The sequence below is a fragment of the Cydia pomonella genome, chromosome 23, assembly GCF_033807575.1.
Source record: "Cydia pomonella isolate Wapato2018A chromosome 23, ilCydPomo1, whole genome shotgun sequence".
In the NCBI taxonomy this organism is placed as follows: Eukaryota; Metazoa; Arthropoda; class Insecta; order Lepidoptera; family Tortricidae; genus Cydia; species Cydia pomonella.
Genome location: NC_084725.1, coordinates 13346212 through 13373890, shown reverse-complemented (window position 1 = coordinate 13373890; position 27679 = coordinate 13346212). Strand labels below are relative to the sequence as shown.

The 27679-nt window shown below is 38.9% G+C and overlaps 3 protein-coding genes and 1 long non-coding RNA gene across 4 annotated transcripts in view; 1 reads left to right on the top strand and 3 right to left on the bottom strand.

Moving 5' to 3' along the window:
- The window catches only part of LOC133530616 (trehalase-like), a 119263-nt gene extending 116361 nt beyond the window's left edge, over positions 1-2902 (bottom strand). Inside the window, exon 1 of the mRNA XM_061868619.1 lies at positions 2246-2902. The gene's annotated coding sequence lies outside the window, so the exon portion shown is untranslated. The remainder of the gene's footprint in view (positions 1-2245) is intronic.
- LOC133530658 (uncharacterized) overlaps positions 1-27679 on the top strand; it is a 231863-nt gene that overhangs the window by 159871 nt on the left and 44313 nt on the right. The window lies entirely within an intron of this gene.
- On the bottom strand, positions 3093-14434 carry LOC133530599 (vitellogenin-like). The gene is made up of 7 exons (XM_061868567.1): positions 14316-14434; positions 9293-11534; positions 7554-7764; positions 6176-7166; positions 5164-6045; positions 4504-4699; positions 3093-4168 (listed from the first exon to the last, which is right to left on the bottom strand). The coding sequence occupies exons 1-7, from the start codon at positions 14344-14346 to the stop codon at positions 3355-3357; spliced, it is 5367 nt and encodes a 1788-aa protein (XP_061724551.1). The 5' UTR covers positions 14347-14434; the 3' UTR covers positions 3093-3354.
- LOC133530619 (uncharacterized) lies at positions 16712-26705 on the bottom strand. The gene is made up of 6 exons (XM_061868622.1): positions 24836-26705; positions 21931-22870; positions 21565-21663; positions 20876-20994; positions 19796-19957; positions 16712-19172 (listed from the first exon to the last, which is right to left on the bottom strand). The coding sequence occupies exons 2-6, from the start codon at positions 22853-22855 to the stop codon at positions 18942-18944; spliced, it is 1536 nt and encodes a 511-aa protein (XP_061724606.1). The 5' UTR covers positions 22856-22870; positions 24836-26705; the 3' UTR covers positions 16712-18941.

Below are 27679 nucleotides of genomic sequence, written 5' to 3'. Positions count from 1 at the left end.
ATGTCGGGCCATGCTCAGAGTAGGGTTCCGTAGTTACTCTTCCGTCACAATAAGCTAAACTGGAGCTTAGAGTATGGTAGATTGTTAACCAAGGGATGAACTGTGGGTGTTAGTCTTTTCACTATGAAGGGGAAACTTTTTGCGATAACTCAAAAACAGCTAAACTGATCATATCCGCTATAGATTTCATTTAATGTCTTTCTTAAGCTCTACTTCCAAGATTTTTTTCATATTTTTTGGACCTATGGTTCAAGTTCGGAGCAATTATTTCCGAAAATATATTCACTTTATCAAAAAATGTTTGTTGAAGACCTCTATTAGTTTTGAAAGACCTTTAACTTCAACGATATCCCACACTGTAGGGTTGAAGCAAAAAAAATTTTTCACCCCCACTTTACGTGTAGGGGAGGTACCCTAAAAAAAATTAAATTTTTAGATTTTATTGTACTACTTTGTCGGCTTTAATGATTTATATATCCATGCCAAATTTCAGCTTTCTAGCACTAACGACCATGGAGCAAAGCCTCGGACAGACAGACAGACAGACGGACATGGCGAAACTATAAAGGTTCCTAGTTGACTACGGAACCCTAAAAAGTATATAACATTAAAATACTTTTTACATAAATAAAAGAAATTATAAAAAAAATTACATGTTTAAATAAAATAAGTAAATAAATATAAAGATTATAGGACATTATTACACAAATTGACTAAGTCCCACAGTAAGCTCAATAAGGCTTGTGTTGAGGGTACTTAGACAATTACTAAAGCCCTTTTTTTCCAATCAGCTTCTTTTCTATTGGCCTGCATTTATTTAAGTAACTTTTATATGCATTACAGTTTATAACTTTTTATTTTACTTTATATTTGTTATTTAATTATTTTTATTGTATAAAGTATTTCTAGTGATCGGAACCCCTTCTTGGGTATAGGCCTCCTCCAGCTTATGCCAGGCCTCTCTGTCCATTGCACTCTTTCTCCATTCCTCTCCTACTATCGCTTTTATATCCCACCTTTTCCTGGGACGTGCTCTTTTCCTCTTTCCTGTTGGTCCTATCCATCTTGTTGTCTCTAATGTCCATCTTTTGCCCGTGTAACGTGCACCTGCATGTCCTGCCCACCGCCATTTCTGTTTTAGAGCATAGTGTAAGGCATCTATAATTTTTGTTTTTCTTCTTATATGTTCGCTTTTTACGTTGTATATTTTTCTTATTTTAAGTATGCTTCTCTCCATTGCTTTCTGGCATGCTGCTAATTTGGTTTTTACTTATGTGTTATATGTCCAAGTTTGGACGTAGACAATGATATATATAATATAGAAATATTTTATAGATACTTAAATACATAGAAAACACCCATGACTCGAGAACAAATTTCCATGCTCATCACACAAATAAATGCCCTTAGGATTTGAACCCGGGACCATCAGCTTCGTATCTTTGAAAATTAACTATGCCATTTAGTTCCTTTTAACATTGTGTATAACTATAGGCAAGTTATACTCATACATAAGGAGGATTGACCAATTTCCGCATTCCATTTATCTTTATCATACTCATTATTAAACATGAGCTTGTCTCTTTCTCTTTCGGTGAGAGGGAGCTCAATAGCACATGCACATTTTCTCACTTGCCCAGATGCGACTAAAGGCAACTTGTACAATTTCTCACAAGCTAAGCTTCAATTTTAGAACACCTATAACCTATTTTGTTATAATAAGGGCCTGTTTCATAATGTCCAAGTATTGGATAGCTAATCAACGAATAAATTAACTGCCAGATAAAACTGCCTACAAAACCTAGCATTTTATCTACAGTTCAGCTTATTTGAAGACTGTGAAATGCCAACAAGGATTTTACTTGGACATTGTGAAACAGACCCTTTTAGCCATTCCCATTCAAAATGAAAGAAGGAACTATAGCTACTGAGACCAATTAGGATAGCACTCAGTTCATCGAAATTGTAAAACACAAAATATTGTAAAACGAAAGTAATGTTAGAAAAAAATTTACAGCAATATTTATTACACTAAAAATATAAAATTCAGCGTTAGACAGCATGAGTACGTATTTGCATTTAAATTAAAACAAAACAGCAAAGGAGAGTCAAATCTCACAAGAATCACTTTAAAATATTTGCCGCAGAAACATGAACGTGTTTATTGAATCACAAAAGAATAATTAAACGAATTTGAAACACGTAACGAATATTTAACTAAGAAAACAAGGCACAATCTACTTACATGGCAAAAATTTCGAATTCTAAATTCTAAATTGATCTCGTGCGTTCTTGTTTTCACAGCACTGATTCACTGAATGGAACCACAGAAATGTTTTTTTTTTCGATACACTGTAAAGTCAGGAAATATCAACACGTTTCAGTAAATCTGTAATGATTTTCTGTCAGCAAAATTATTTAGATTCCGAAAATGCGTTCCTTCGCAAGCTCAATCTGTCAAACAGCTGATGACTGACCGAACCGAAGTTGCGTTGCTATGCGGCTTATTTTATTGCCGCATTTCATTTGACAGGCTTTGGGTTGCCAGCTTAGGAAGTTAAATCTCGATAAACAAAACAGAAGAGGCAGATATTTTCTGTCGTACTTAACTGTCCTGCAAATCTTGCAATCCAAGTAGTAGCAAAGACAATTTGAAATAGAGGTGGATTGTCAAAGAAAATTTTGTAGCCACAGTAAATTTACCGCCATCTTTCGACACGTAATTAAAACTTTTAGAACGCCATTGCACTTTGATAATTATTTATACCGGGCATCGGCTAAAGTTTGTGGCGCCATCGCTCGTTACTGTCATACAAAATCTATGAAAAAATGTAATGTAATGAAAATAGAAATCTTGTTTTTTTATACCCTATCAGGGATCGAAAGAGTTCGTGATTCTGAGTTGGAATTACATTTGAAAACGAAATGAATATAAGTGTAATGTACAAATATATATAAAATGTTCTACATTTTAAAATGACATATCTAAATATGTTTTAAACATCCAAATCAAATGTCTATTTAAGATACGAAAAAGATTATTTTTTCTTGCATTACGATCGAACTAGAAGCTACAATAAGTAATACGTAAATTTTTGTAATTTTTTTATTTGCTTCACTATAATATATATTCAAACTATTATTTATACATATTTATAAATAATAATACTAAAATCACGTTAAATACATAAACGATACATAACTACATACATAATTACAATAAATTTCGATATACATAAACATAAATATGTTGCCGCCAAAAATGTATACGATAAAATAAATATAGATAAGTAATCATAGTCCATATTCCGTATTCACGCCTGTTCTATTAAAAAGGTCATTTCGCCATAATGTTTAAGCCTGGCAAGAACTGGGAACCCTGTACTGGGCAGCTTGCTGCTGACCGCTGACTTGAGGGTTTTCTCCTCTTTGGATCTGGTTTCTGTAGTTCTGGAACTGCATATCAACTGCTGGCCGGCAGACGACCTGGACCGGTCGGACCTGGTAGTTCAGACCTCTGCAATGCTTCTCGCAGGCGGGCACTTGGACCGTGGAAATGCAAATTTCCTTGTCGGTCTGATAGTATTGCACTTGCTTTTCCATGTGGCAAGGTCCTTGTTGCTTTTGGAAGCTGCGAGCTCTGTACACGATGTTGCTATGGTCCTCGTCTGAGGATTCCATTTCTTGTCTCCATTGGTCGTCTGATCGGAGAATAGATGTGTAGTGATAGTGGGGCTTGTAGGCATGTTCGCGAACTTGGTTTGACAGTTGCTGGGTGTGAGAATCAGCGTTCTCAGTATTCAGAGCGTAAGCAGCAGCATAGAGCTCAGGTTTGTCAACGATACCGTATTGGGTAAGGTAATCGTCGCGGGGCTCGCCACTCATATATCCACACACTCCCCTGATGTTGTTACGATTCTTGCGCGCCCAGATCACGAGTCTCTGGCCATCGTAAATGCCACGGAGACGATCGTCTCCAATCACGAACATCCACGCACCGTCGGTATTGTAGTAATACAGAAGAGGGGCGTCCTTGGCTTCATCCCAATACATGGTGAAGTCACCGTCGGAGACTTTCTTGCAATTAGTGGTTACTTTCAATCCTTCCTTCAAGTTGAGACTCGCTGCAGGCTGGACTTCCATTTCCAAGTGATTGCCGGTGTCAGATCTGTGGAAGTCAAAATACATTCAATTATGGTATATCATTTAAAATTGATGAAACGGGAGTTCTTTCTATATTTAACAAGACCTTAAAGCGTTAAGTATGTTATATCTTTCTTACATGGATTTACTGATGGCTCTTAGATAGCCGTCTTCTAGGAGTTCAACAGGGGTGCATTTTCTTAAAAGTAGTAAAACAATAGAGCTTAATTTTCTTTCAACTTAATTCACAGTTGAGTACAAATCATTTTAAAAGCAGGAGCAGGACATTTAATCATCCAGAATCCATCTAAGACCCAAATCTACTTACGGATACATAAGTATATGTTAATTCCAACTTACTTGAACGAAACATAGATCTCCTGCTTCTTCTCCTCAGGCCTCCTAGCCAGGATGACGAGCTGCTCGTTGCTCACTCCTTGCTGTCCAGCGTACTTGGCGTTGTCCTGGACCACCACGTGCCAGGAACTGGTTAGGGTGTAGTCGTAGCTGCGGTTGCTGAACGTCCTGATCTTTGAACCGTCAACGCTGCAGTAGGCTGTAGAACAACAGACATAAGTAAGTATTAAGTTATTATCTTACCACAAAAGAGACGTGATGCAGCTATATTGCATTAAATAAAAGTACTAATAGACGTGCGTACGGGACCGTTACCTTGGTTCGGTCCAAGGTATGTTCGATCGTGAAGTAGGTGGTCACCGTACGTCTGATAAGGACGCAGCTATGAGTGAGAGCGAGAAAGATATATGTAGACTGGACCAAGATCGTGGTCCGTTACACCCGTATTAATCTTTGTTAATCGTTTCACTCGTAGATTAAGACTTTGCAGCCAAAAGTTATTAAACAAACTTTTTTTTCAATTCTGTCAATACGTTTATCTAGCAAGAACTCCACCCCCTAGTAGAAGAGAGATTATAAAGTGGGAATATCTCTATTATTGGTAAGGATGAAAAGATAAATCATCTGAGTAAATTTAACATTTTAAAAAGTTGGGATACTTACGCAGGTATTGTTGCCTGGTGAATCGATTTAGGACGCACTCATAAGCATTCAGCGGCGCGTAGAACGTCATAGCAGCAGCGCTGGTCTTGGGGATTGGTACGTTGTTCATCTTAAGATGACCATATCGTGAGATCATGTTCAAGTTCAGGTAGTTATCCACGTAGGACGCCTCCGCATCGAAATCGAGTTTACCCTCAGCAGATTTTTTCATTACGTTGATATCAGAATACCAGTAACCGTAGGTGGTCAGTGCCTTGTAAGCGTGGTAGGTCATGTTGATGACGGAAGGGCTTAAATCTTTGTAGGATACCGAAGCCAGAACGTGAGTGGGAGCGTACGCCATTTCGATCATCATTCTGCTGGCCTCCTGGTAGTAGTTGTTTCGGGCGATTTCTTGGACGCTTTGCTTGGCCCAGGGGCTCTGTTGGATCTCTTCAGTGGCTTTTTTGGTGCGCTCAGCTGATCCCTTGATCTGAATATTTCCGTTCTTCTGGCCGAGGTTGAAGTCCGCTTCGAAGCTGGCCTTCAGTTCCTTCTGCAGGGCTTCAACAAAGTTCAGAGCGGATGCGACAGGCTTGTCCAATTTTCCGACAGAGTTGACCTGGTTGGTTCCGTATTTGGCTGAGTTTCTAGCTGCGAAGAAGGCGTATCTGATCTTAGGATCAACTTTGCTGTCGCCGACGGCGGCGGTGAGCATGTATTCAGCTTTCTGGGGTCCTTCGAACGTGGCGCAAAGATCGATGATCTGAGCTTTGGCGTACTTGATGCCAGCTACAGCACGTTTTACGATCTCTTGACGGCGGGTTGCACTGATAGGGGTAACGTCTTGGATTTCAGACGCTACTACTGGAGCTTCGGACTCTTTCTGATTGTAGAGAGTGTCTGTGGATGAGGAAAAGCAAAATTATATACATGTAAACTCTTTTTTTGTGAACGCATGCCACGGTATTATTTTAAGTCAGTTTATATATGTTTTAAATATATAACTTCTAATAAATAAATCAAACCTTACCGTAAGCCACAGTGATAGCAATAGCTTTGTTTTGGGACTGCTTTCCAATGTATCTGAAGTTTAAGTGGGTCATGGCAACGTCTCTCTGGTTCAGAGCGAAGATGATATTCGACAGCAGATCCTGGCCCTGCATCATGGTTCCGTAGTTTCTGTAATCGTTAGAATACGAATATCCTTGAAGCTGGAACTGGTTGCCAGTGCTCTGTCCGAACTTGTAGTCAACAGACATCACTTTGTTTCTACGCGTAATGACTTTCGTGGTCGGGTCGAGGGATACTGGAGTCAGAGAGTCCTTCTTCTGATTGGCTGTGTAAGGCCACACGCTAAAGTACGCGATCGTGGTTTCCTGCTCTGGGCGGAGGGGTTCAAGACGGATTTTGACCTCACCAGCTTTAGCTTGGATTTGGACCTTTGAGGCAAGGTTAACCTGGTGTTTGGTGACAATGCCAGCACTGACGAAATGGCTGTCCAGCGTATTCAAGAAACCGACGCTACCCTCAATATTTCTGGCGTATGTGAACTGTATCTCATTATCTTGCTTCATGAAATATTCACGGTTCTGGATAGATGGGATGTTGATTTGACCCTTAGATTTAGCCTGGATGTGGACAACGGTAGGCTCTTTGTATTTGTAGATGAAAGGCATACCGGACGCGAGAGGGAACATGATGGAGACCTGAGCCTGGTTGAAGACCTTGGTGTAATGGATGTCGTAACCCTTGTTCAGATTAGCCAAATACTCTCCGAAGAGGGTTGGGATTCGGTCCATATCTTCTTGAGTCAGGCTGTAATATCTCTGTTGGTTCATGAAGTCGATGAAGAACGACGCCAGCAGGGGTTTCTGGGAGTCGTGCTTGATGTTCAGCATTTCAGCGATCTTTTCAGCGGAGAATTTGTGCTCGGCCGATTGGGGAGCGGTCTGTCTCTCCGTGGCCATCTTTTGCACTAGCAGGTCGATAAATTGACGGTAGTTTGAGAAGGATGCGGCAATCTGAAATGAACAGTAATGTAAGATTTAAGTATGCAGCATTTACTTTATATTGTGCTAGTTAAAACTAAAACTAGGTAGTCAAAAGAAGAAGCATAACACGAAGGAAAAATATTGTAAAAAATGTTAAAATTCCCCCAATTTCTGGAGGATTCGTGACACTCTGATTCCGCTGGCAGCTGGCAACATTACTCTTGTTGTCAAAATACAAGTTTGGCTGATCGGGTATCGGGTGTAGGTCGGAGCAATGAAATCGTATTTTACAAATGCTATGTAGGCGTTATGATTAGCTAAGTGTATAAGTAAATAGTTAGGTATCTATTTTGAACAAAATGTTACAAATGAAAGAACCCTTCAGAAAACATAATAAGGTTCAAAATTAAATCTCACCATGTTCATCCTAGGATATCCATAGGACCTGCTCTTCCAGGAGTACTTCAAGCTCTTCGGGAACAGGGACTCCTCGCTGCTGACGTATGACATGACGTTCATCATGCCAAATTCATCCCTGCCTAAATACTCGCCGAATTTCTTGGCTACGTTGAGGCTGCCGAAATCATCCTTGGTGAGGGAAGGTTGGGCGGCTTGGGCGGCACTGGCGCTGAAATAATGTTTATTTTTGTTTAACTTCTATTTGATTGGACTGAATATGGAATATGGATTTTCTAGTCGATCACTATTACACTACACTACACATACACTACACTAGGCATGGTGACAAATATTATGAAAAACAAAAGATGCAGTGTCGAATCGATCTACATAAAACGAGGAGGCCAATTTTAATATATATAGTATATATACACTTTCACATGAAAATGATATCTAATAATAATAATAATAACCGCAGGGCAGCTTGTGGCGAGCTGTTGGGGAGTAACGACCCCACGGACCCGAGTACTCCCGAGAGTCGGTCAGGGTCTCCGTCTCCGGCGTGTCTTCGTCGGTCGGAGTGGACCCCAAGGGGACCCGCAGGACTCTCAGCTCTGGCTTGCCTTCATTGGCCGTCCAGAGAGGAGTCGTTAGAGCTAAATGCTCCAGGGGTGGAAGTGAAAACTTGCATAAGACGCGAGTTGGCACAGTGGCTGACACTGACACCTCTCGACACCCCTGAGCCGCTCACACCGGTGTTGCTCCTGGTCGTCTTCACGACGGCATTTTCAGGGGCCCATCTAGTGGGCGGCGAGTCACCGCCTGCCTCGATAACTAGTGAAAACATTGTTATGGCAGGTGTCCGGACGTTTTTGCAATAACCCAGTCTCATTGTCCTCCCAAACTTCAATCCATAGACCGTTATACTGTTCACTTTACTACAATAGTCCCAATGCCTGTTGCGACCGGTTCATGGGTGTCTATTGTTGCGCCCGTGAACGGGTTCCAGCAGGCGTTCTACATGACATTAAAGCTCTCCAAGAGGCCTCTACGTGTTGGATCTATATCCCCACGCAAGCCTATCAAAAGACCGGGATTTATAGGCCCGTGAAATCCAAGGAGATACAATAATAAATATTATTAGATATCTTTTTTTTTTTTGCTGGCGGCACCCTAGGTTAGGTTTTATATAATGTGTTTATATATATTTTGTAATGTTCTGTAAGTGTTTTTATATTTTACTTTTATATTCATATTATAAATGACCTAGCCTAAGACCAAAAATAAATAAAGGGAATAATAAATATTAATGGACATTATTACTCAAATTGACTAAGTCCCACAGTAAGCTCAATAAGGCTTGTGTTGAGGTTACTTAGACAACGGTATATATAATATATAAATATTTATAAATACTTAAATACATAGAAAACACCCATGACTCAGGAACAGATATCCATGCTCATCACACGAATAAATGCCCTTACCGGGATTTGAACCCGGGACCATCGGCGTCGTAGGCAGGGTCACTACCCACTAGGCCAGACCGGTCGTCAAAATTATGTCATTTACATACGTGATGACCTGATGACATAATGTACGACTGAAGAATGTTCTGAAGAATTTCCTCTACAGACAGAAATTTACTACTCAATAAACTACGAATGCTATGAATTTATACCCGCCATAAATTATAAGGATTTGATGTTCAATAAGCGCAAGAAATGGTTAAATTTAACTACACAAACATTACTTACAGGGTCTGATAACGTGGGTCCTTTAGTTCAGCAGCAGACTGGATGCTTTCCTTAAGCGCAGCGCGGACGTACATGCTCGGGTCCTTCTGGGTCATCTCAGCCATCGCCTGCATCATCGCAACAGTCGGACGAGTCATGAAAATGTTGTGGATCGCTGACACTCGCACTTCGTAGGGCTCAGCCGTATTTCTCAGGATACTGTACAGAGCAGCACGAACGAAGTGATCCCTCTCGTGAGCTAGCATGTCAAGGTTCAACACCATCTGGGCACGAAGATAGTTGGATGTTGGGACCTTGCCTTCCAAGTACGGAGCAAAGACATCCAAGATGCTACGGTGGCCGAGAGTACCGATGGCCTTGATGTAGACCTGAGCTTTGTGGTTGTCGTTGTTTGTGATCGCTTGCTGCAGCTCTTGGCTCAGACGCGGCAGGATCTCCTCGAGAACGAAGTTGTCGTACTTGTTGGCGAGACGGCCGTACATGTGAGTGGGATAGTATTTGTGAGCGGTCTCGTTGTTCACTTGAGCGTGGTTGATAAGTCTGGTGGCGGCGATCAGAGTGGTGGTGTTCAAGTACTTCTGCTCCTTAACCTCATCACTCATGGCGAGCTTGAAGAACTGAATCATGACGTCCTTGGTTGGGTAGCGCAGAGTAGCGGGAAGGGAAGTGATGACCTGAGCGGCCTCCTCTCCTTGGATCTTCTTATTTACGATCCAAGATTTGATCTGCTGGAAGGCCGGTAAGGTGCCCGCTTGGGCCACAGCATCGCGGTAGACCATCCACATGTCAGACTTAAGGATGTTGTTGGAAGACTTGCCAACTTCAATGCTGCGACTGGTCTGGCTGAGTTGTTCCGAGCTCATAGCGGCAATGACTCGCACCAAGATGTTAAACTTGGAGAGGAAGTCGTTCTTAGGCATGTTGTTAGGGTTCTGAAGTAGCTGCGCAATCTCTTGGACGAGTTTCTGGGCGTTCATCGGGTTCTGCTTCTTGTCCACGCGGGGCTGAGGGCTCATGTATAGGGACGCGTACGCGGGCTCGTTGATGTTAGGCACGTCATCGTTGACGTACGCTGACGTCGAGTCAGAGTCCCAGGACTTGTCTTCATCGCTGCGCTTGATGAGCACCTTGTTGACGGTCACGTGTTTCTTGTACCTCAAGGATCGGCGCACTCTGTTCTGATTGTCTTCGCCCTCGTTATCCTCATTCTGTTGGCTTTCATGGTTGTATAAGTGATGGTGCTGGTGCTCGTGGGATTCCGATGACGATGATTCGGAAGACGATGAGTCTTGGATAGTGATTTGCTTGGAGTTCATTGCGTACAGGAGGTTCTTGATGACGCGCCCTTCAGGTACCTGCCATTCGGCCTCACTGTCCTGTTCGTACTTGACTAAAGTCAGCACAACATTGCTGCGTACCTCGGCTTTCTGCTTGCCGTAAAGATGGGGGTTAACGTGAACTGTGCTGGTGGTCTCAGACTTGTAAATAGGACCCTGCTTGCCGACGAGGATGCGAGAGTACATTTTCTGCTTCATGAACTGCTCGTCTTTAGGGTTCTCCGGAGGTCCGGTCCAATGGACTCCATGGGGCACTCCAAAGTGGTACGCGACTCTGTGGTGGCAGTGTCTGTAGTCCCTGCTCTTGGTGACTTCGAAAGGCTCTTCCTTGAGATCGGAAAAGTTGGGGAGTTCTCGGCGCCATTCGGCAGCAACAGGCAGGACGGCGTACAATGTTTCACAGTCACCAGTGACGTCAGTCTCCATCTTCCTATAGAGACCCTGCTGAGTTTGTTGGTCAAGATGATCATGCGCGGAATGCTGGTTCCTATGAGCTGATAAGTCAAGTTGGAGGGCACTGATGAGACCTTTGAGCAGATTCTCATTTTGAAGGGAGACAGAGGTTGGTAGTTTGAGTGACTTAACACGGCCACCCTCGAGATAGATCTCAAAGATTTGGTTAAGGTTGTCAACGTCCTGGTATTTGAGGTCGACAGGGAGAGCCCAGGTGTTAGGTAGGTCCTGGTGGATCTGGGCGTGCTGGGGCTGGTCGAGCCTGGCCTGGAGGCGGCCGGGGGCGCGCGCGCGGACAATGAAGCGGGCCCGGAAGGCGCCGCCGGTGCTGGCGCCCTCTTCGAGACGCGCGAGGGTGCTAGAGAGGACCTCGTAGCTGTAGAGCTTCCCAGTCTGCCAGGGGCCTTCGTTGTTCTGATTGGCTAAGCCATGCCGACCTGACGCGACGACCGCTGGAAATAAAAAAAAAAGTAAAAAAAAGGTCAGTAAAATAATAACTCCAGGAGGTCAATTCTAACTTATATTTTGATTGACATCAAATGATATAAATTTCATATTCGCACGTGCATTTCGTTCATATTTGTTCGTACATGTATCGACGCGAACGAGACGCATGAGAGACTGATACCAAAGTGACATCATATAAATCTTTTAGATATCAAAATGTAAGTTTGAATTGGCCTCCAAAGCCAACACTTTGCCAAATCATTGCAAAAAGCCTGACAGTAAGGGCTACTTGCACCAATCACTAACACAGGGTTAACCGGTTAAACCTGGAGTTACCATGGTTACCAGTACAATTTGACACTGGGTTAGCGGGTTAACCAGTTAACCCCGGGTCAGTGGGATGGTGCAAGTGGCCCTAATAAGTCAGCTTTGAATGTTGTTATGTAGTTTAAATCTGATAAAATGTTTATACGTAGATCCCCATCATCATCATCATCATTTTCCTAGAGTTGTCCAAGCATTTTTGCCACGGCTCATAAGATCCTGTGGTCCACTACGCAACTAATCGCAAGAATTAGCGTATGTAAATTTGGCGTAATTATTTTTGGTTTATTTATTTTAAACTTTATTGCACATCAAATAAGGTACTAAATGGCGGTTTATTGCTTCATGGCATTCTCTACCAGTCAACCATAGGGTCGAACAGAAAAATGTCAAGGTGGGTGCAGTGAGAAACATTTATTTAAGGTTTATTTAAGGCAATAAAAGACAAGACAAACAAGTAGACATACAACAATTTCCTACCTAATTGACCGAAGCGTTAACGAAGGTCTTCATTTTAACTCGGGCATTTTGCATTCGTATGTCCGGATGTTCTCCTCTACAGGTCGCAATTCTGAACCGTTGTGAAATTTTATGACCAGATTCTATAATGAAATATTTTTTGTCGATCCAGTTTTAGGAATTTTTCAAAATGCGGAAACTGGTATAAAGGACTTAAGCGCCGTAAGCGTCAATGGCGCTTAAGGCCATTGTGAGTCCACTGTGATAACGGTTCAACGAACTAAGTATTTTTCACTAAAAAAGAGCACTAGTATATATTTCATTAGGAATTTTCACCGCCGTTCTCGATCTTAAACCTGCGAAAACTAATATCTCGTCTATTTTTAATTAATTCAAATGTTATCATTGTGAATAGATTTCGCAATAGCATAAATGAATTATATAATCAATAATCAGACATTATTACAGTAATCAAATATTTAACAGAAATCGCAAAGCAAAATCGGCACAATTATGTATGCTGCAGGTGTTTTGATACGAATGGGTATGTATATAGGAAAAAAATTGATAGACGCAATCAATGCCTACTAAGAATAGATCAAATATTGTAATAAGCTAATCATACTTGAAATATGCTTGTGAAATAGTTCCTACATTGTAATACCTAGGAAAATAACAAAAAAAATCAAATACAGTCTAATTAACTTCTACTTTCACAAATCGCAATTAATTTTCAGTGATTGATTAGATACCTATGTTAATCAGTCAAAATTAAAAAGCCAAAGCTACTGAAGACATAGGGACACAAAAATTAATTAAAAAACAACCAGTGAAATTATGGCGTTTTTAGCCAAAGTTTCTTAATTTCTGTTTATTAACCTCAATCTATTGAATTTATGATTTCAAGAACACAAAAACGTCACGGTGTACGATTAACCGAAATCATTAACCGGTTAAATGTATAAAGGAAATACTGGTATCCGACCCCTGATTTCACCTTTGATTATAGCGGTAAAGAAGAGACGCTTTTCAGACAGATTTTCGTACATAGACTCGCCTGTTGCTATCTCTATTGCACATTGATATTGCTATCTCTATTGCACACGGATAATGATATTGCTGTCAAACTCGCACAGTAACATTGACAACCGCCATCATGGGCGGGACAGCAATATGTATAATTATGCGCGTGGAAAAAAAGATAGCAACAGGCGGGGGAAAGATAGCAATGTACGAAAGTCTATCTGGAAAGTTTCTCTGCTTTAGAAACATATTGACAATCGCAAATAATTATCTTATTGAAAACAATTAATAATAACAATGTTAATCATAATTATTCGGCCTCATTATTAATTGCCTGGAACATATATTATCATATTTATCAGGCACAATTGTTTTGACTTAGCCAATTAAGACGACGGGGTAAAACCGCCTTTCCTTATTAACATGGTCCCCATTTTCCTCTCTGGATATTAATATTATAGAAGATATTTTTACACAATTTTTATCACAATTTTTATACATGCATTTTTATCACTTCTCACTTATGCCCGTCACTTTCGCGTTTACATACTTGTTAGAACGTGACAGGCATGGTGACAAATGATAAAGAACCGACCATCATAGCCCTACTGGACCGAAGTAATCAAGATTCTTGATCTTAAACATTTAAACGAGCAATTCTTGTATATTATATTTATATATCTCGGGGACCTCGGAACGGCTCTAAAGATTTCGATGAAATTTGCTATATGAGGGTTTTCGGGGGCGAAAAATCGATCTAGCAGGTGTTATGTGTGAAAACGCGCATTTTTGAAATTTTATAAGTTTTCTGAGCAAATCTTGGTCTCCCAGATATTAAGTAGGTAAGTAAAATGAACAAGTAAATAAAATATTGACTGTTTCAGATAAAAGGCAATTGCACTATTTGCTTGAATAACGAAATTCTAAAACGGCACGGCTCAAGTTAATACAAAAAATAACACATTCGCAACGCTACTCACCGACAAGGGCCGCCAAAACCAAGAGTTTCATGATGGAACCACTTTGGAAATATCCTTAGATGTGCCAACGTCGTCGAGAAGATGACTTCTGTTCTCCCTGACACAAACCCTGGCTTATATACGGACGTACACGTGTGTTAGTCCAGTATTATTGACCTGATTATTGGCTATGTTGATAGGTCACAATAGTTGCAGATGTCTATGATAACGGACATACACTGCTGATACTACTGATTTGCTTATCTACAATGTTGCCTCTTCGATGTACTGCTTGTAATTGCGTACTTAGGGAGTCTGGGGTCTGTTTTGGCAGCTTAAGAGGAAAGGGTGCCTTTATCATACAAACGTAGTCCTCATTTTCCCCTCTGGATATTAACATTATTGAAAATATTTTGACATTATTAAAAACAATTTGTTGTACATAAACAGCTATACCCCCTATAGCTATGGTTAATAATTATGCATCAATTTATGTAAAAATATTTTCCATAATGTTAATATCCCAATGTATGTTGTATATGTCAAAGGTTGTCTGGAAGAGATCGCTTTTAGCGATAAGACCGCCTATTGTTTACCTCTGTTTCTGTTTTCTTTTGTATTATTTTCTTTTATTGAGGCGTGCAATTAAGAGTATTTGTTTTAGTATCCAGAGAGATGAGAAGAGGGACAACGTTTGTATTAAGGTATGCAATCTCGGTATTCCGAGATCTCGAAATACCTTGATCTCGCACCATTTGTGTAAGATTAATCTTGCACGTTAAATCGTGCGCGATCTCGCAAGATTTGCAAGATTGCGCTGCGATACATGCTATGCTTTCCATGACCTAATTTTCCTTATACAAAACCTGTAGCTCTATGGCACTTCGAGGGTAAGAATACTTAGAATTGAAGACATCGAATCCACTCTCAATACAATCGTGGAGTCAGAAATGTGTGTATTCTCTCGTCACAGCTGTTCAATCTCGCAGGCGGACGCATCATGAGAAACAGAAGGTGTTAGGAATGGAGGCATACAGATAGGCGGGCTCCTCATCAATAATCTACTCTTTGCAGATGAACTTATCATTATAGGCTCAAAATAATTTTATCTTCTGGGCTGGGGTGAAATTTTTTTTTCGCTTTAATCCTAGAGTGTGGGGTATCGTTGGAAAGGTCTTTCAAAACTAATAAGGGTTTTCAAGAAACATTTTTTGATAAAGTGAATATATTCGGAGATAATCGCTCCGAAAGAAAAAAAAATGTGTCCCCCCCCCCTCTAACTTTTGAACCATAGGTCCAAAAAATATGAAAAAAATCGTGGGAGTAGAGCTTAAGAAAGACATTAAATGAAAACTATAGCAGACATGATCAGTTTAGCTGTTTTTGAGTTATCGCAAAAAGTTTTCTCTTCATAGTAAAAAGACTTACTTTAATTAGGCACTGATTATGCAAATTTGCCTATTTGTTTAACTCGGGTGAAAGGTACCGTTTCATCCCTTGGTTAACAATTTAGCATACTTTAAGCTCCAGTTTACCTTATTGTGACGGAAGAGTAACTACGGAACCCTACACTGAGCGTGGCCCGACATGCTCTTGGCCGGTTATTTTACATTTATTTTACTTTCCTCGTATTCGAAATAAAAATAGAGTGTATAACTCCGGTCAAAGATTTTCATCCCTTGCTTAACAATCTACTATTGTTACATGCAGACATAGTTACAAACAACCCTCCACCAGACCTAGCACCTAAGACGCAATAGATAGCAACTTTCTAACACTAGGTACCAAAGGTCGGCATGCTTCAGCTATCGTTACAGGTCTTCGCTCGACCCTCAACCTCACTGAAGTCTTTCATGCGTAAGTGATTCGTCATTTGTTTTTGTTGCCTCTCTGCCACATCTCTGCACCACGCGTAAAAAGTAAGTACTAAATAAATAGGTACCTAATATTAGAAAATAAGTAAACAAAGGAGACTGTCGATTTTGGGCCCAGGGGAAAATCATATCGTATCTCATACAGAATATTATTTAGAAAATATAAGCAATGGCTTTGGCAACTGTTATAGGTTTGCAGAGATGGCGCTTGCCACTGTCTCTTATTTGGTTTTATGAGATTTGGCTTAAAAGGCTGGCCAGTGCTTAAACATCCCAAAAAAAGAAATTGACACTGCAAGATTAACAGGGCAAGCTATGATGGCGCCATCTATGTAAACATTTCGAAAGGCCATTCCCATTTATTATAGAAATAGACATAATATTGGATTAATCAAGCCAATGTTTATTTTACATAGTTTAGTTATTAATCTCAATTGTTGGTATATAATATTACTGTTGATCAAATTTCTTCTAAAATATAAGTAAATGACAATCTATTTGAACTTTTTTATAATAGCAGGTTGAAGAAAAATAAAATGCAAATTAAACTTTAATATTTATTTGAAACAATTATTAAGTATCTCTACTGAGCGTGACAGCAACTGCCGCTAAAGTATTTCATCATTTAAAATTACTTAAAAATAACAAATACTTGGAGATCTTACAATGGAAAAATACTTAAAAATTATATACTCGCGAGATTCTTTGGAAAGCATTCTATATTTCTATATTTGTACAAGCTTAACTAACGCAATAATAAAAAAAACAATGCAAATTTACATAAAGACGCATAATTATTTCACTAAACAGACCGATCACAAACTTGAGGATAATAAAACCTAGAAGATAATATCATGTCCTAGCAACGGGAGTGGAACCATTGCATTGAAATACTGTGACATAATCCACAGATCCTTTGTAACAGTGAAAAAAATTAAAATACTTTCTCGTGTTGTGACTTCACTTTTAGATTTCTAGGTTTTATTATTCTAAGGCAAAAACTATGAATGCGATCTGTACCATCTTTCCCAGTAACTGGGCAGTTATAAGTATTTAAATTGAGCAATTATAGGTGTTTTAGGAAGACATTATACTAAACTTTAGATAAACTAAACAATATCAATTAGAAAACGTCGTATGAAATATGTACAAAATAACATGAAGAAAATCTTCACAAATAATTTTCTAATTATATCATGAATATAAAAAATATATAATAATGATTATATATAAGTAATTATTAAAATAGTACGGAGCACGAGTTCATTTTGAAGTTCTATTTAGGAAGACTACTTGGTCCTTATATTATCTATTGGTCTCTTTAACTTAACTATGAAATATTTTCTAAAAAATGCTTCTTAGAGATCTTTTGTTTCTCAAACAAAGGAATATTTTTTATTAACTAATACATTAAACAATGGAATAATTATCAATTTGACTTACAACTACAGTCTTTCAAATGAGCATTTTATTATGAAACTTGAGCTATTTTGTACAAGTTATCAAACTAATCGAATCTTTGTACTTCATCAAAAGTAATTATATTAATTATTAAAAAACAAAATACGTTCTGGGAAGAGAACTTAAGATTTTAATTTTTCACCATCCTTCTCATTTCCATACTTTATAAAATACCTACTTACGATCTTCAAACGGCATTTCATCAAGGGCCGATTTTATTGTTTTGTTTTTTTTTTTACAACATAAGTGCAACTGTATTTCTGTAGATTTACTGTATATTCTACAAAATCTTCCTCCAGGTTACGAAACATTTGGGATTATCTTAACTCAACTGAATATTAGGTACTTACTTAAATTTCTTTGGTCCCAAATTGGGATTTCCTCTCTATTCGCTCCTCAAACTAACTAATTTTTTTTTTTTCAAAAAACTACAGCATAATTTAAATCGACCCTGAAACCACACGTTCTTTTTCTGCCTTACTTCTCTTTAGTACTAATTACCCAATGTCTTGCTGTACCATGTCCTATCTGTGTTAATATTTTAATCGTCTTTAATTTAATTTCCTCCTAATCGAAATCTATGTAGATTTAACAAGTTCCTTTAGGACTTCGTTATTCGAGATTTGATAAGTTTCTACAGGACTTAATGATTTGAGATTTCTTTAGAACTTTACAGTTCCGAGAGAATCGCCGAGAATAACATCAGCCATCCTGACTATAACAGGTTTTACATGTAAGATATAAATAGCTGCCACGGAAAACAATTATGGGTATCATACAATTTAACTTCTCTTATCTCCTTAACCCATCGGACTTCAGAGTTACAATCTTTAGTAACTGAACACAGTCAACTTGTTCTTGATGAATACAACCAAGCGCTGCCAGCTTGTTTGGAGCTCTTTTGTATAGTCTATGGATGTAACAGCAGTGTCATGTACTAGGCATTAGCATATCGAGTGAGATAAGTACTTTTTGGCAACATCTGACACTGTTCCATCCGTCGGAAACGTGGTAGGAGACAATTCATGGGTACACTGGAGGTATTCTGGCGTGATTTGAAATACTTCCAAAGGTAAGGTTTAGTGTAGCCTCTGACCATAGTCTACAGCTGTCTCTGTGGTAACTTTACCGCTCGGCACCATTTGTTCCTGCTTTATCTAATGAGATCGCGATGGTAGATAAATCCTGGGCCGCGTACCCAGCGTGCTGGTGATGTGGGGGTCGGACATGAAGTATTTCTGAAGGTATGAGGGGCTGGCGTAACCTTTTACATAGCCTTTGAATAAGTTCAGCCAAAGTTACAGCCTTGAATCTAGAGTCTCTGTAATCGTGGCACAGTCAACTTATCCCTGATACACCTAAGCGTCGCCAGCTTTGCTGGTGAGCTCGGCACCATTTGTTCCTGCTCTATCCGACGAGGTCGCGGTGGTAGACAAGTTCTGGGCACGCTGGTGATGTGGGGGTGGGACTTGACGTGTTTTCGGAGGGAGGAGGGGTCCGTGTAGCGCTTGCCGCAGCCGGCTGCTCCGCAGGCGTATGGTCTCTGGAAAATAGACATCATGGTTAGAAACAAACGGGCGTCAGAGAGCGCATGAAAAAGATGACAACAGATGAGGACGACAAATCATACCGACGCTAACATTGGCGGGAGAAGCTCATTTGGCTAACAGTACTTAACAGTATGGTTCTTTTTAACGGGCCTTTGGTTATAATGGTTATGGCTCCGAAGAGAGATTGCATGTTCTTCCCTCGTATTCCCTTTCAACATTTTATTTTATGTAGTAGGTACTTAAAGTAGGTACAGCCTACTAGTAGCCATAAATTTAGTAATTTCCACTACCGAAAGTCCTGGTTGTCTGGAAGAGATCGCTTTTTAGCGATAAGGCTGCCTGTTTTTTACGCCTTCTTGAGTTGTTGTATTCACAGTATTGTTTTCTGTATTGAGCTGTGCAATAAAGAGTACAATTTGTATTGCATTGCACTTATTGTATTTAAGGTAAAAGTCCGCTCTCTCGCACGACATGACGCTCTGCTGTCACATCCATTCTTATTCTCTGGTGGTTTTGTGTTTCATATTAAGTGGGACCAGAAGGTAGCAACACCACATCCATTGAGATTGTCTTAAAGGTAAGTTTAAAGATGTCTACCTTACACCGATGTACTTACAGCATTAAAATGCGTCCTCTGATGCTTAGCCCGATCCGAGGAGTTGGAGAACGCCTTCCGACAATGCGGCGCAGGGCAGGCGTACGGGCGCTCACCCGTGTGCGATCTCACGTGGATCTTGAGGTTCTCGAGGCGGGAGAACGCTTTGCCGCAACCTGGGTGCTGGGGTGTACAGATACAGATTAGATCAGGAGCTTTTATTTTTCAATCATAAGGGACAATTATCACTCGACAAAATTTCTTATTTGGCAACAACCGCCAACTCTTTGAAAGAGGAAAGTTTGAAAGCGTCATAAAGCTATAACATATTCAATGTGGGATTATGTTGTTTATTTCGTGGACCACTTTAGGTGTTTCATTTTTGATACACGCTTTTGTGGTCATTTTAGTTTTTGATAGAAGCTTTTATCGCTGACTATACTTTCAACAGGTAACTAATACTCATCGACACAATTCTAACAAACCCAAACACAAATATTTCCTATGGCCACCTCCTGTGTCCATTATCAGATCAGCTTGATGGTACCATAATATTGCATTGTCACCCAACTTATATAGGTATGTAAAGTTTTAGCTCAATCGAATCGAATTGCAAGATTTGACCCGAACATAAATTCATACATACAATGCGTTTTAAATGAAAGCTTTAAATCAAAAACCGCAGCCAAATAGCCGCCGGCGCCGCCGCAGCAGCCATTACTTCTGTTTTACTCATTTCCTCAAAGGTTAATTGGAAGAGATCCCATACAGGGATAAGTTCGCCTTGTTGTATTTAATTTACTCTGTAACTGTGTTTTTCGTGTTTTATTTCTATGTACAATAAAGTATATACATACATACATTCATACATACAAATAACACTAGACCCTACTCATAGTGTTGTGTTCCTGCCGGTGAGTAAGGTTGCCAGAGCTCCACCAGGGTGCGGGGTGTTAAGGTTGGCAACGCGCATGTAACTCTGCAGTTGCAGGCGCCCATAGGTTACGGTCACCGCTTACCACCAGGCGGGCCGTATGCTTGTTTGCCACCAACGTAGTATTAAAAAAACGCTTGTAAAAAGAACTAAACGGAAGAACTTACATGACAGCGATTCGGCTTATGTCCGGAATGCACCCGCATGTGTATGAGCAGTTTGTAGCGCGCGTTGAACGGGCGCCGTGCGCGCGCGCACTCGCGCCACAGGCAGCTGAATTCGTCACCTGCAAGAATGGACATTCTGAGAAAAATGTTATGACTGATTATTTAAAAAATATGCTGTTGAATCACACTTCCATCTTCTTCTTCTTCCTTGCTCTTTCCCACTTTAGGTGGGGTCGGCTCTCCTAATTATTGTGCGTCACGACATTCTATCGAGGGTGGTCGGGTCAAGTAGATTATTCCTATCAAGGAGCGTGGCGTTTTGTTCTTTGGGAGGCCAACCGGCTTTCCTACAAAATGTGTCCGGCGACCGTGTAAATGTACCTATGTAATAAGCGATTACAGTATTTATTTTTGTAAAAAAATCCTCTCCTTTCAAAGTTAGCTAGAATAGAGCCTGTTCTGTGTTACCCACTTCATAATAACGAATCGATTTCTTATCACCATTTCATTCATCAAAATTGGCTCGTTACTTTGGAACAGACGAAACATATACGAAACTTACATAGACTGCTAAATTTTCGCCATTTCTAGTTGGTAAAAATGGATTAGGTACAACATTTGAACTAACATACAAATAATAAGACTTTTACGTACCTGTCTTACAAAAAAAATACAGATTATTGACTTACCTTTGTATGTATTAACATGTGCTCTTTCAATGTGTTCAACCAAAGTATTCTGATTCGGATATCTCTCGTAGCAATGTTCCCATAAGCACACTCGTTCTCCTGGAAGTAAAATATATCAGGTTATGAAATGTAAAACACATACTTTCCACACCTTGCACTAATGGTATCTGGTTAGTTAAAAAAAATCGTCCGCATAGTAGCTACTATCAATTTTAACTCCAAGCAATAAAATGGGATGTCAAACCATAGGTTGATTACCTTAGAACAAATATGTTTAACGGTGTCATTGTTGCATAGTATTTATTATTGATGCAGAGATCGTCGGCACTCTACTATTTGTTTATTGAAAAAAAAAACAACAGTTACCTTGTGATTTGTCTTTGGCTGTTTTTCTTTCAGTTGAATAGTTGTACTTATTTTCAACTTCTTCATTCTCCCTCTCAAGATTTAAACCAAAATCATCTAAGTTAACAAAAAGTTCATCTTCGTCTAACAATTCAGAGTTTTCATCATAGTAAGTTGAACTCTGCACGTCGCTTTCGATCGATTCTGACACTGAAACTTTTCTTTCGTGTCGTTCAAAATTGAATTCTGTACAACTTGTCGGTGTATCCGGTAAAATATAGGTCTTATCGCTATCTAAATTATACAATATGTTGTTCGGATAACTGTATTGCTCTAGACTGTTAACCACATTTGTATTATTATTACTATTTACAATAGTTTCATTAGTTTGGTTAAAGTACTGTTTTTGTGATACTTCTTCTACGTTATAATTGCAATAACGTTTCGCAAAAGCAGTTTCTATAGAAGGTAATTGGTTAGGTTCTGTTGGAGTAGCAAGATATTCTTCTTTAAAACCGGAGTTAGAATTTTCACCATCTTCTCGACAAAGCTCATCAATTAAAGATTCGTCATCGATGTAGTCATTATTTCCTTCATAAAAGTTATTTTCAGTTCTTGTTTCACTATAAGATTCGCTTTTAAAACTATTATCATCAAATTCAATGCTATCTAGATCCAAGAGCACCTCTTTTATATTCTGCTCTTTGATATTCTTATCGATAACCTCATCGATTATTTCAAAGTCAGTGTTGGGAGTGGTTCCATTGTTCCAATCGAGGACTTCAAAATCGAAGCTCTCTTCAGTTCCATATTTGAAGTTATCGCTCTTTCTTTTATTTTCTATTTCTAAATTGAATTGCGACATGTAATAAGCGTGTAGGTCTGTGACGCCATCTGCCTCTTGAAATAGGCCGTCATCTTCGTAAGGTGTGATGAATTCAGCCATATCGGGTTCATTTACCTATAAAAGTTCAGTAATCTTAAGACCATTGACATGTGGTGTTTGCGTTTGCGCATGTGGCTTCGCTATTATTATAAAAATAAACTTTCTCCGCCCGCGGCCATCTGCGAATTATAAATTTAATCCTTTTTTTTGCGCTGTATTACAGGCTGGTAACACGTGTTAAGTGCTACAACCTATTTTGACGGAGAGGAAGTTACGGTTAGCTAATGATACCTAAAGTTAGGTCAACTGTATTTTTGGATATCATTAGTGGTTATTTGTCGTTACGGAAGCTATCAGAAATGTATAGAGATATGCAATTTACTAGTAGTACCGGCGGCTATTTAATTATTATTGGGTATGTAACACCCTATTAATGGATGTCGCGTACTCTACAAATCTTGTAAAATAAGTATTTAACATCAGTTTTTAAACAGTAGTAAATTTTACCAGTAACAAAAGTCATTAGCTCGGCCGAATTTCACCTTCCCATACAAACGGAGTTTCGTTCTCATTTTGAAACTACGTGTTGGATTGTAATGAAACTTTGCACATACAATGACATGAGGTATATCGTTTATATAGCTCCAATTTATATATAAAATAAAGGAAATAGAGCAAAAACAAGTTTTGTATGAAAAACTTAAATTCGCTGTATTTTTTTATGTAGGTATGGTATCTGAATACATAAACGAATTACACGCATAGATATACCTTATCCAGTACCCCTAGTGTAAATTTAGTCGATAGCGAAACGTGACGTACGTGTTTGCGTTAAGTCTCATTTTGTATGGGTTTTTAAACAGCGCGCCAAGTGGGACGTTTTGGAAAGTCAAAAATCTCATACAAAAAGATCCCTTAACGCAAACGCGTACGTCACGTTTCGCTGTCGAAAATATTTACACTAGGGGTACTGTTGTAAGTACAAAGTTTCAGAGCAATCTAACAAGGCGTTTTAAAATGAAAGCGTAACGACGTTTGTATGGAGAACCGAGCTTGCTGCGGATTCTTAAGTTTTGGCAATTTATTAATTAATATTTTAAAAGAAATACAGTCCATGAGTAGAAAAAAAAACATTTTTAATTCATTAATTATGTTGAAATCTGTTTTTTCATTGATTTAAATTGTTTTCTTGGCGTTTTGTTAGCTAGGTATAATACAAACAAAAATAGGTAAAGCCTTAGAGATGACGAAATACAATTTATTTGTTTTTATTTAAAAACAAATCAAACAATATGCTATATATATATTTATAAAAACGTATAACTAATAAAAAAAAATATCATAAAAAATAATATAATATAAAAACTGGTACACAAGAAGAAGTGCTCGTAAAAATAAGTATAATTATTTTAACTTATTTATTTTGCTTATGTCACTCTCACTCTTTATAATATGGTTTATGGTTTAAGAATTTATTTCTCCAAACGAATATTACAATTCACTTACATAGAGAAATATAAACAATCGTAATATACATTATTTACATAGTGCACGAATAGCATAAAATATATTCTAAAACAAAACAACTTATTTATTTTTGTAAGAAACAAGTGGGTACATATACTACATAGTGTGAATCGGCAACTGGTAAGACAAGTACAAGTACAGTACAGTGAGATTGTCATAATCATATCCTTATTTTTTTTATACAGGTCTGTATGTGTAGATACCTGCATTTTATCTTTGTGAGATCACGCAGTGTATATTTTATTATACTTATTCTATTTAATCAAAGGTACAAAAATAAAATAGAATATTTTTTTTTAAGTATTTTTTTGCACTTCTACAAAACCACCAATTTCTACATTTCTACATGTATATTTTTTTAAGTATTTAAAATAAAAATATCCTTAATATATTAATTTTTAATTAAAATAAATATTTTTAATAGAAATTATCGATAGCCAATGTCGTTGCACGCCATAAAATACCTAACCACATTCCTAGAAATAAATGCATAAGACGAAAAAAGAAACTTACCGATAACTAATCAATCACTGTATCACGTCACTAAAACGGCAGGAACTGTCACCGTGACACATAACCTAACTTTTGCCGCGCAAACAAAATGGCCGGCGTCCACACTCCCCCGTGACTCTTTCAGGAATAACAGGAGCGCTTTGGATAGCGAAAAAACTATTGAAACTACACACATGTGCTTTCCACGTGGCAGTCTTAACTTTACAGCTGTATTTTTAAGATGTATCCCTTAATTCAGTATAAAAAGGAATCATTTTAGCTTGAGATTTATTTGTACAACAGTAATGGTTGGTTTCAGTTCTTTACACCCTTTTGGCGCCATACACAATCCATTTGAAGATTTTATTGATTCATTTGTCACTTTTTTCGTGCACAGAAGCGTAAAATTTTTAACAGGTACTTAAAATGAATGGACGTTTTAAGATGACTTCGTTCTTATTATTACAAGCTTTTATTTAACTTTCAATGGTATAGGTAATGTCTGTATGTACGAGTCAAATCTTGCAAGATAAATTTGACTCACTTCCCGGTTTCCGATGAAGCTGGAAAAATCCATACATTTGTAAGTCGGATGACAATGCAATATTATGGTACCATCGGGCTCTGATGATGGAGACAGGAAGTGACCATAGAAACTCTGTGATAAAATAAATCCGATGGAATGGGAAGGTGAAATTCGGCCGAGCATGCTGCGGACGTTATTACTTCGAAGATTAGCTTACCTAATTTGTCCCTAAATTTGTATAAGTATAAACATAAGCTGTTTGTCTAAAATAACGGTGGTAGTGGCATCGAAATGTCTAGTTTAAAAACTTTACGGCAAGTCACATTTTAAAGTAGTTTTACACCCCTCTTTTCGCATAGGGGGTTAATAAGATGCTCTCACTTAGCTACCTACCTAAAGAAAGACCTGACATGTCAAGAAAGCCGAGATCCGCGCCCTCACTTTTTTGCTTCCAAAGTGTTTTACAACTTTTTATACGAGTGCAACTCACGCAGGATTTACAGGGTTAAGATGTTGGGTTGCTCTTTAATGATATATTAGACATATTTCCTATGCTACTCTGTTAAATGCATAACAGTGGGTCACAAAATTTGTTACTATTTTATATAGAAATAGGGATTTGTGGTGAACTATGTGTTACCTTACAGAAAACCGCAGCCAAATAACACTAGACCCTACTCATAGTGTTGTGTCCTGCCGGTGAGTAAGATTGCCAGAGCTCAACGAGGGTGCGGAGTGTTAGGCCATTATCACCTCTGGAGTTGCAGGCGTCCATAGGCTACGGGCTTACCATCAGGCGGGCCGCATGCTTGTTTGCACCGACGTAGTATAAAAAATACCGGCCCACGGGTCGGTTTGTTATAACAAAATCATAATTTAATCAATATCTTGTTTTGCTTGTCTTCACAATTTTTAAACATCAAATCAAATTGCACACGTCAGACCGGGGTATGTGGTTATGGGTCGAAGTTTAAACACCCTTGCTTGCCTAACGCTACGACCTTCACATTAAAAAAAAAACTTTTTTTACATTTTGCTGGTCTGATGTTTTCCTAAGGAAGGGTCAATTTTCTTTCGCGATTTCGGGTTGATTCCATAGTAAAAGTTGCTTAGTATGACCTAGATATAGAGAAAATAGTCGAAAATTTTAAAAAACGTAGGCGCGAAGGGTTATCAGCTTATAGAAAATTGGAATTTTGGCGCCTTTTTCTACTGACAAAGTTGTTTGACAGAGTACATGTAGTAACAAGGTGACATTCTGTTATTTACTGGAGCTGTACACGTGGAAATCTAAGTCCATACAGCAGTCCTTCACCTAAAGATAGCTACAATGTATCTATTTGTGACACACGTAGGTCATAGATTATCTCCAGTTACACGTTATTGAAATAATGTTGCAAACGATATGTCTAATTTGCAATGTTTATTTTTATTTATTAGGTATGAATGAATATAAACACTAATAATACAAGAAAAAAACAAATAACACATTTATATAACTAAGTAACCTATGTTAATGGCACTAATCATGGGATATTTAAGAGAATATTTGGGGTATTTTTGATATTTCACCGATACCTATAAAAATTCTATCGCTTTATGCATTAAAAGTTGAAAGTCCTATGCGTCTTTTATATTTTCTATCTATTTAATGAAAGCTACTGTAATTCTGTTTTTGGACTATGGTTTTTTGCTCCAGTCATGGGATGTATGGCGCCATTAATTTTCATTCTAGCAAATATCTATGAAAAATCAAACTTAAGCGTCTCCTTGGCTCTTGTTTATGGTAAAATGTTGCCAGCGTTTAAAAACTGATGGTAAATACTTGGTTTACAGGATTTTTCTATACCATCCCATTACTAGTGCCAGTCCCACCATAGGGGTGTTATATAAACCTTCAAATCTAAATCTAAAAATAAATAAAACTAATCTTAAATAATTAAAAACCATCCCCCTGCGCCATGGTGCCGTAGATGGTGGCAGCATTTCCTCGCTGTATCTTTGTGCGAGGAAGCTGCCAGCTCTACGATCACCGGTGGCGTCTGTCGCGATATGTTTTAATTGCTTTAATACATAATAGAAGTAGGTTTTAGAAGCCGTGGGCATGACGAGGGACGACGGCCTGTGTCCCGACGGAGCCACGTTAGTGCCGTGGGCATTAGAAAGGGCCCTGGTGCATGGTGTGGGACGCAACATGTGTCGACATCTTAGCCCAGTCCCACATTCAGGGGACGCCGCATTCGGGCCGGCGCTGCGGCTGACGAGGCCCAAATACTCAAACCTCAAGAGTGAGTGCGCGGCGCTCGCGGTGGAGACTTTGGGTCCCTGGTCAGCCAACA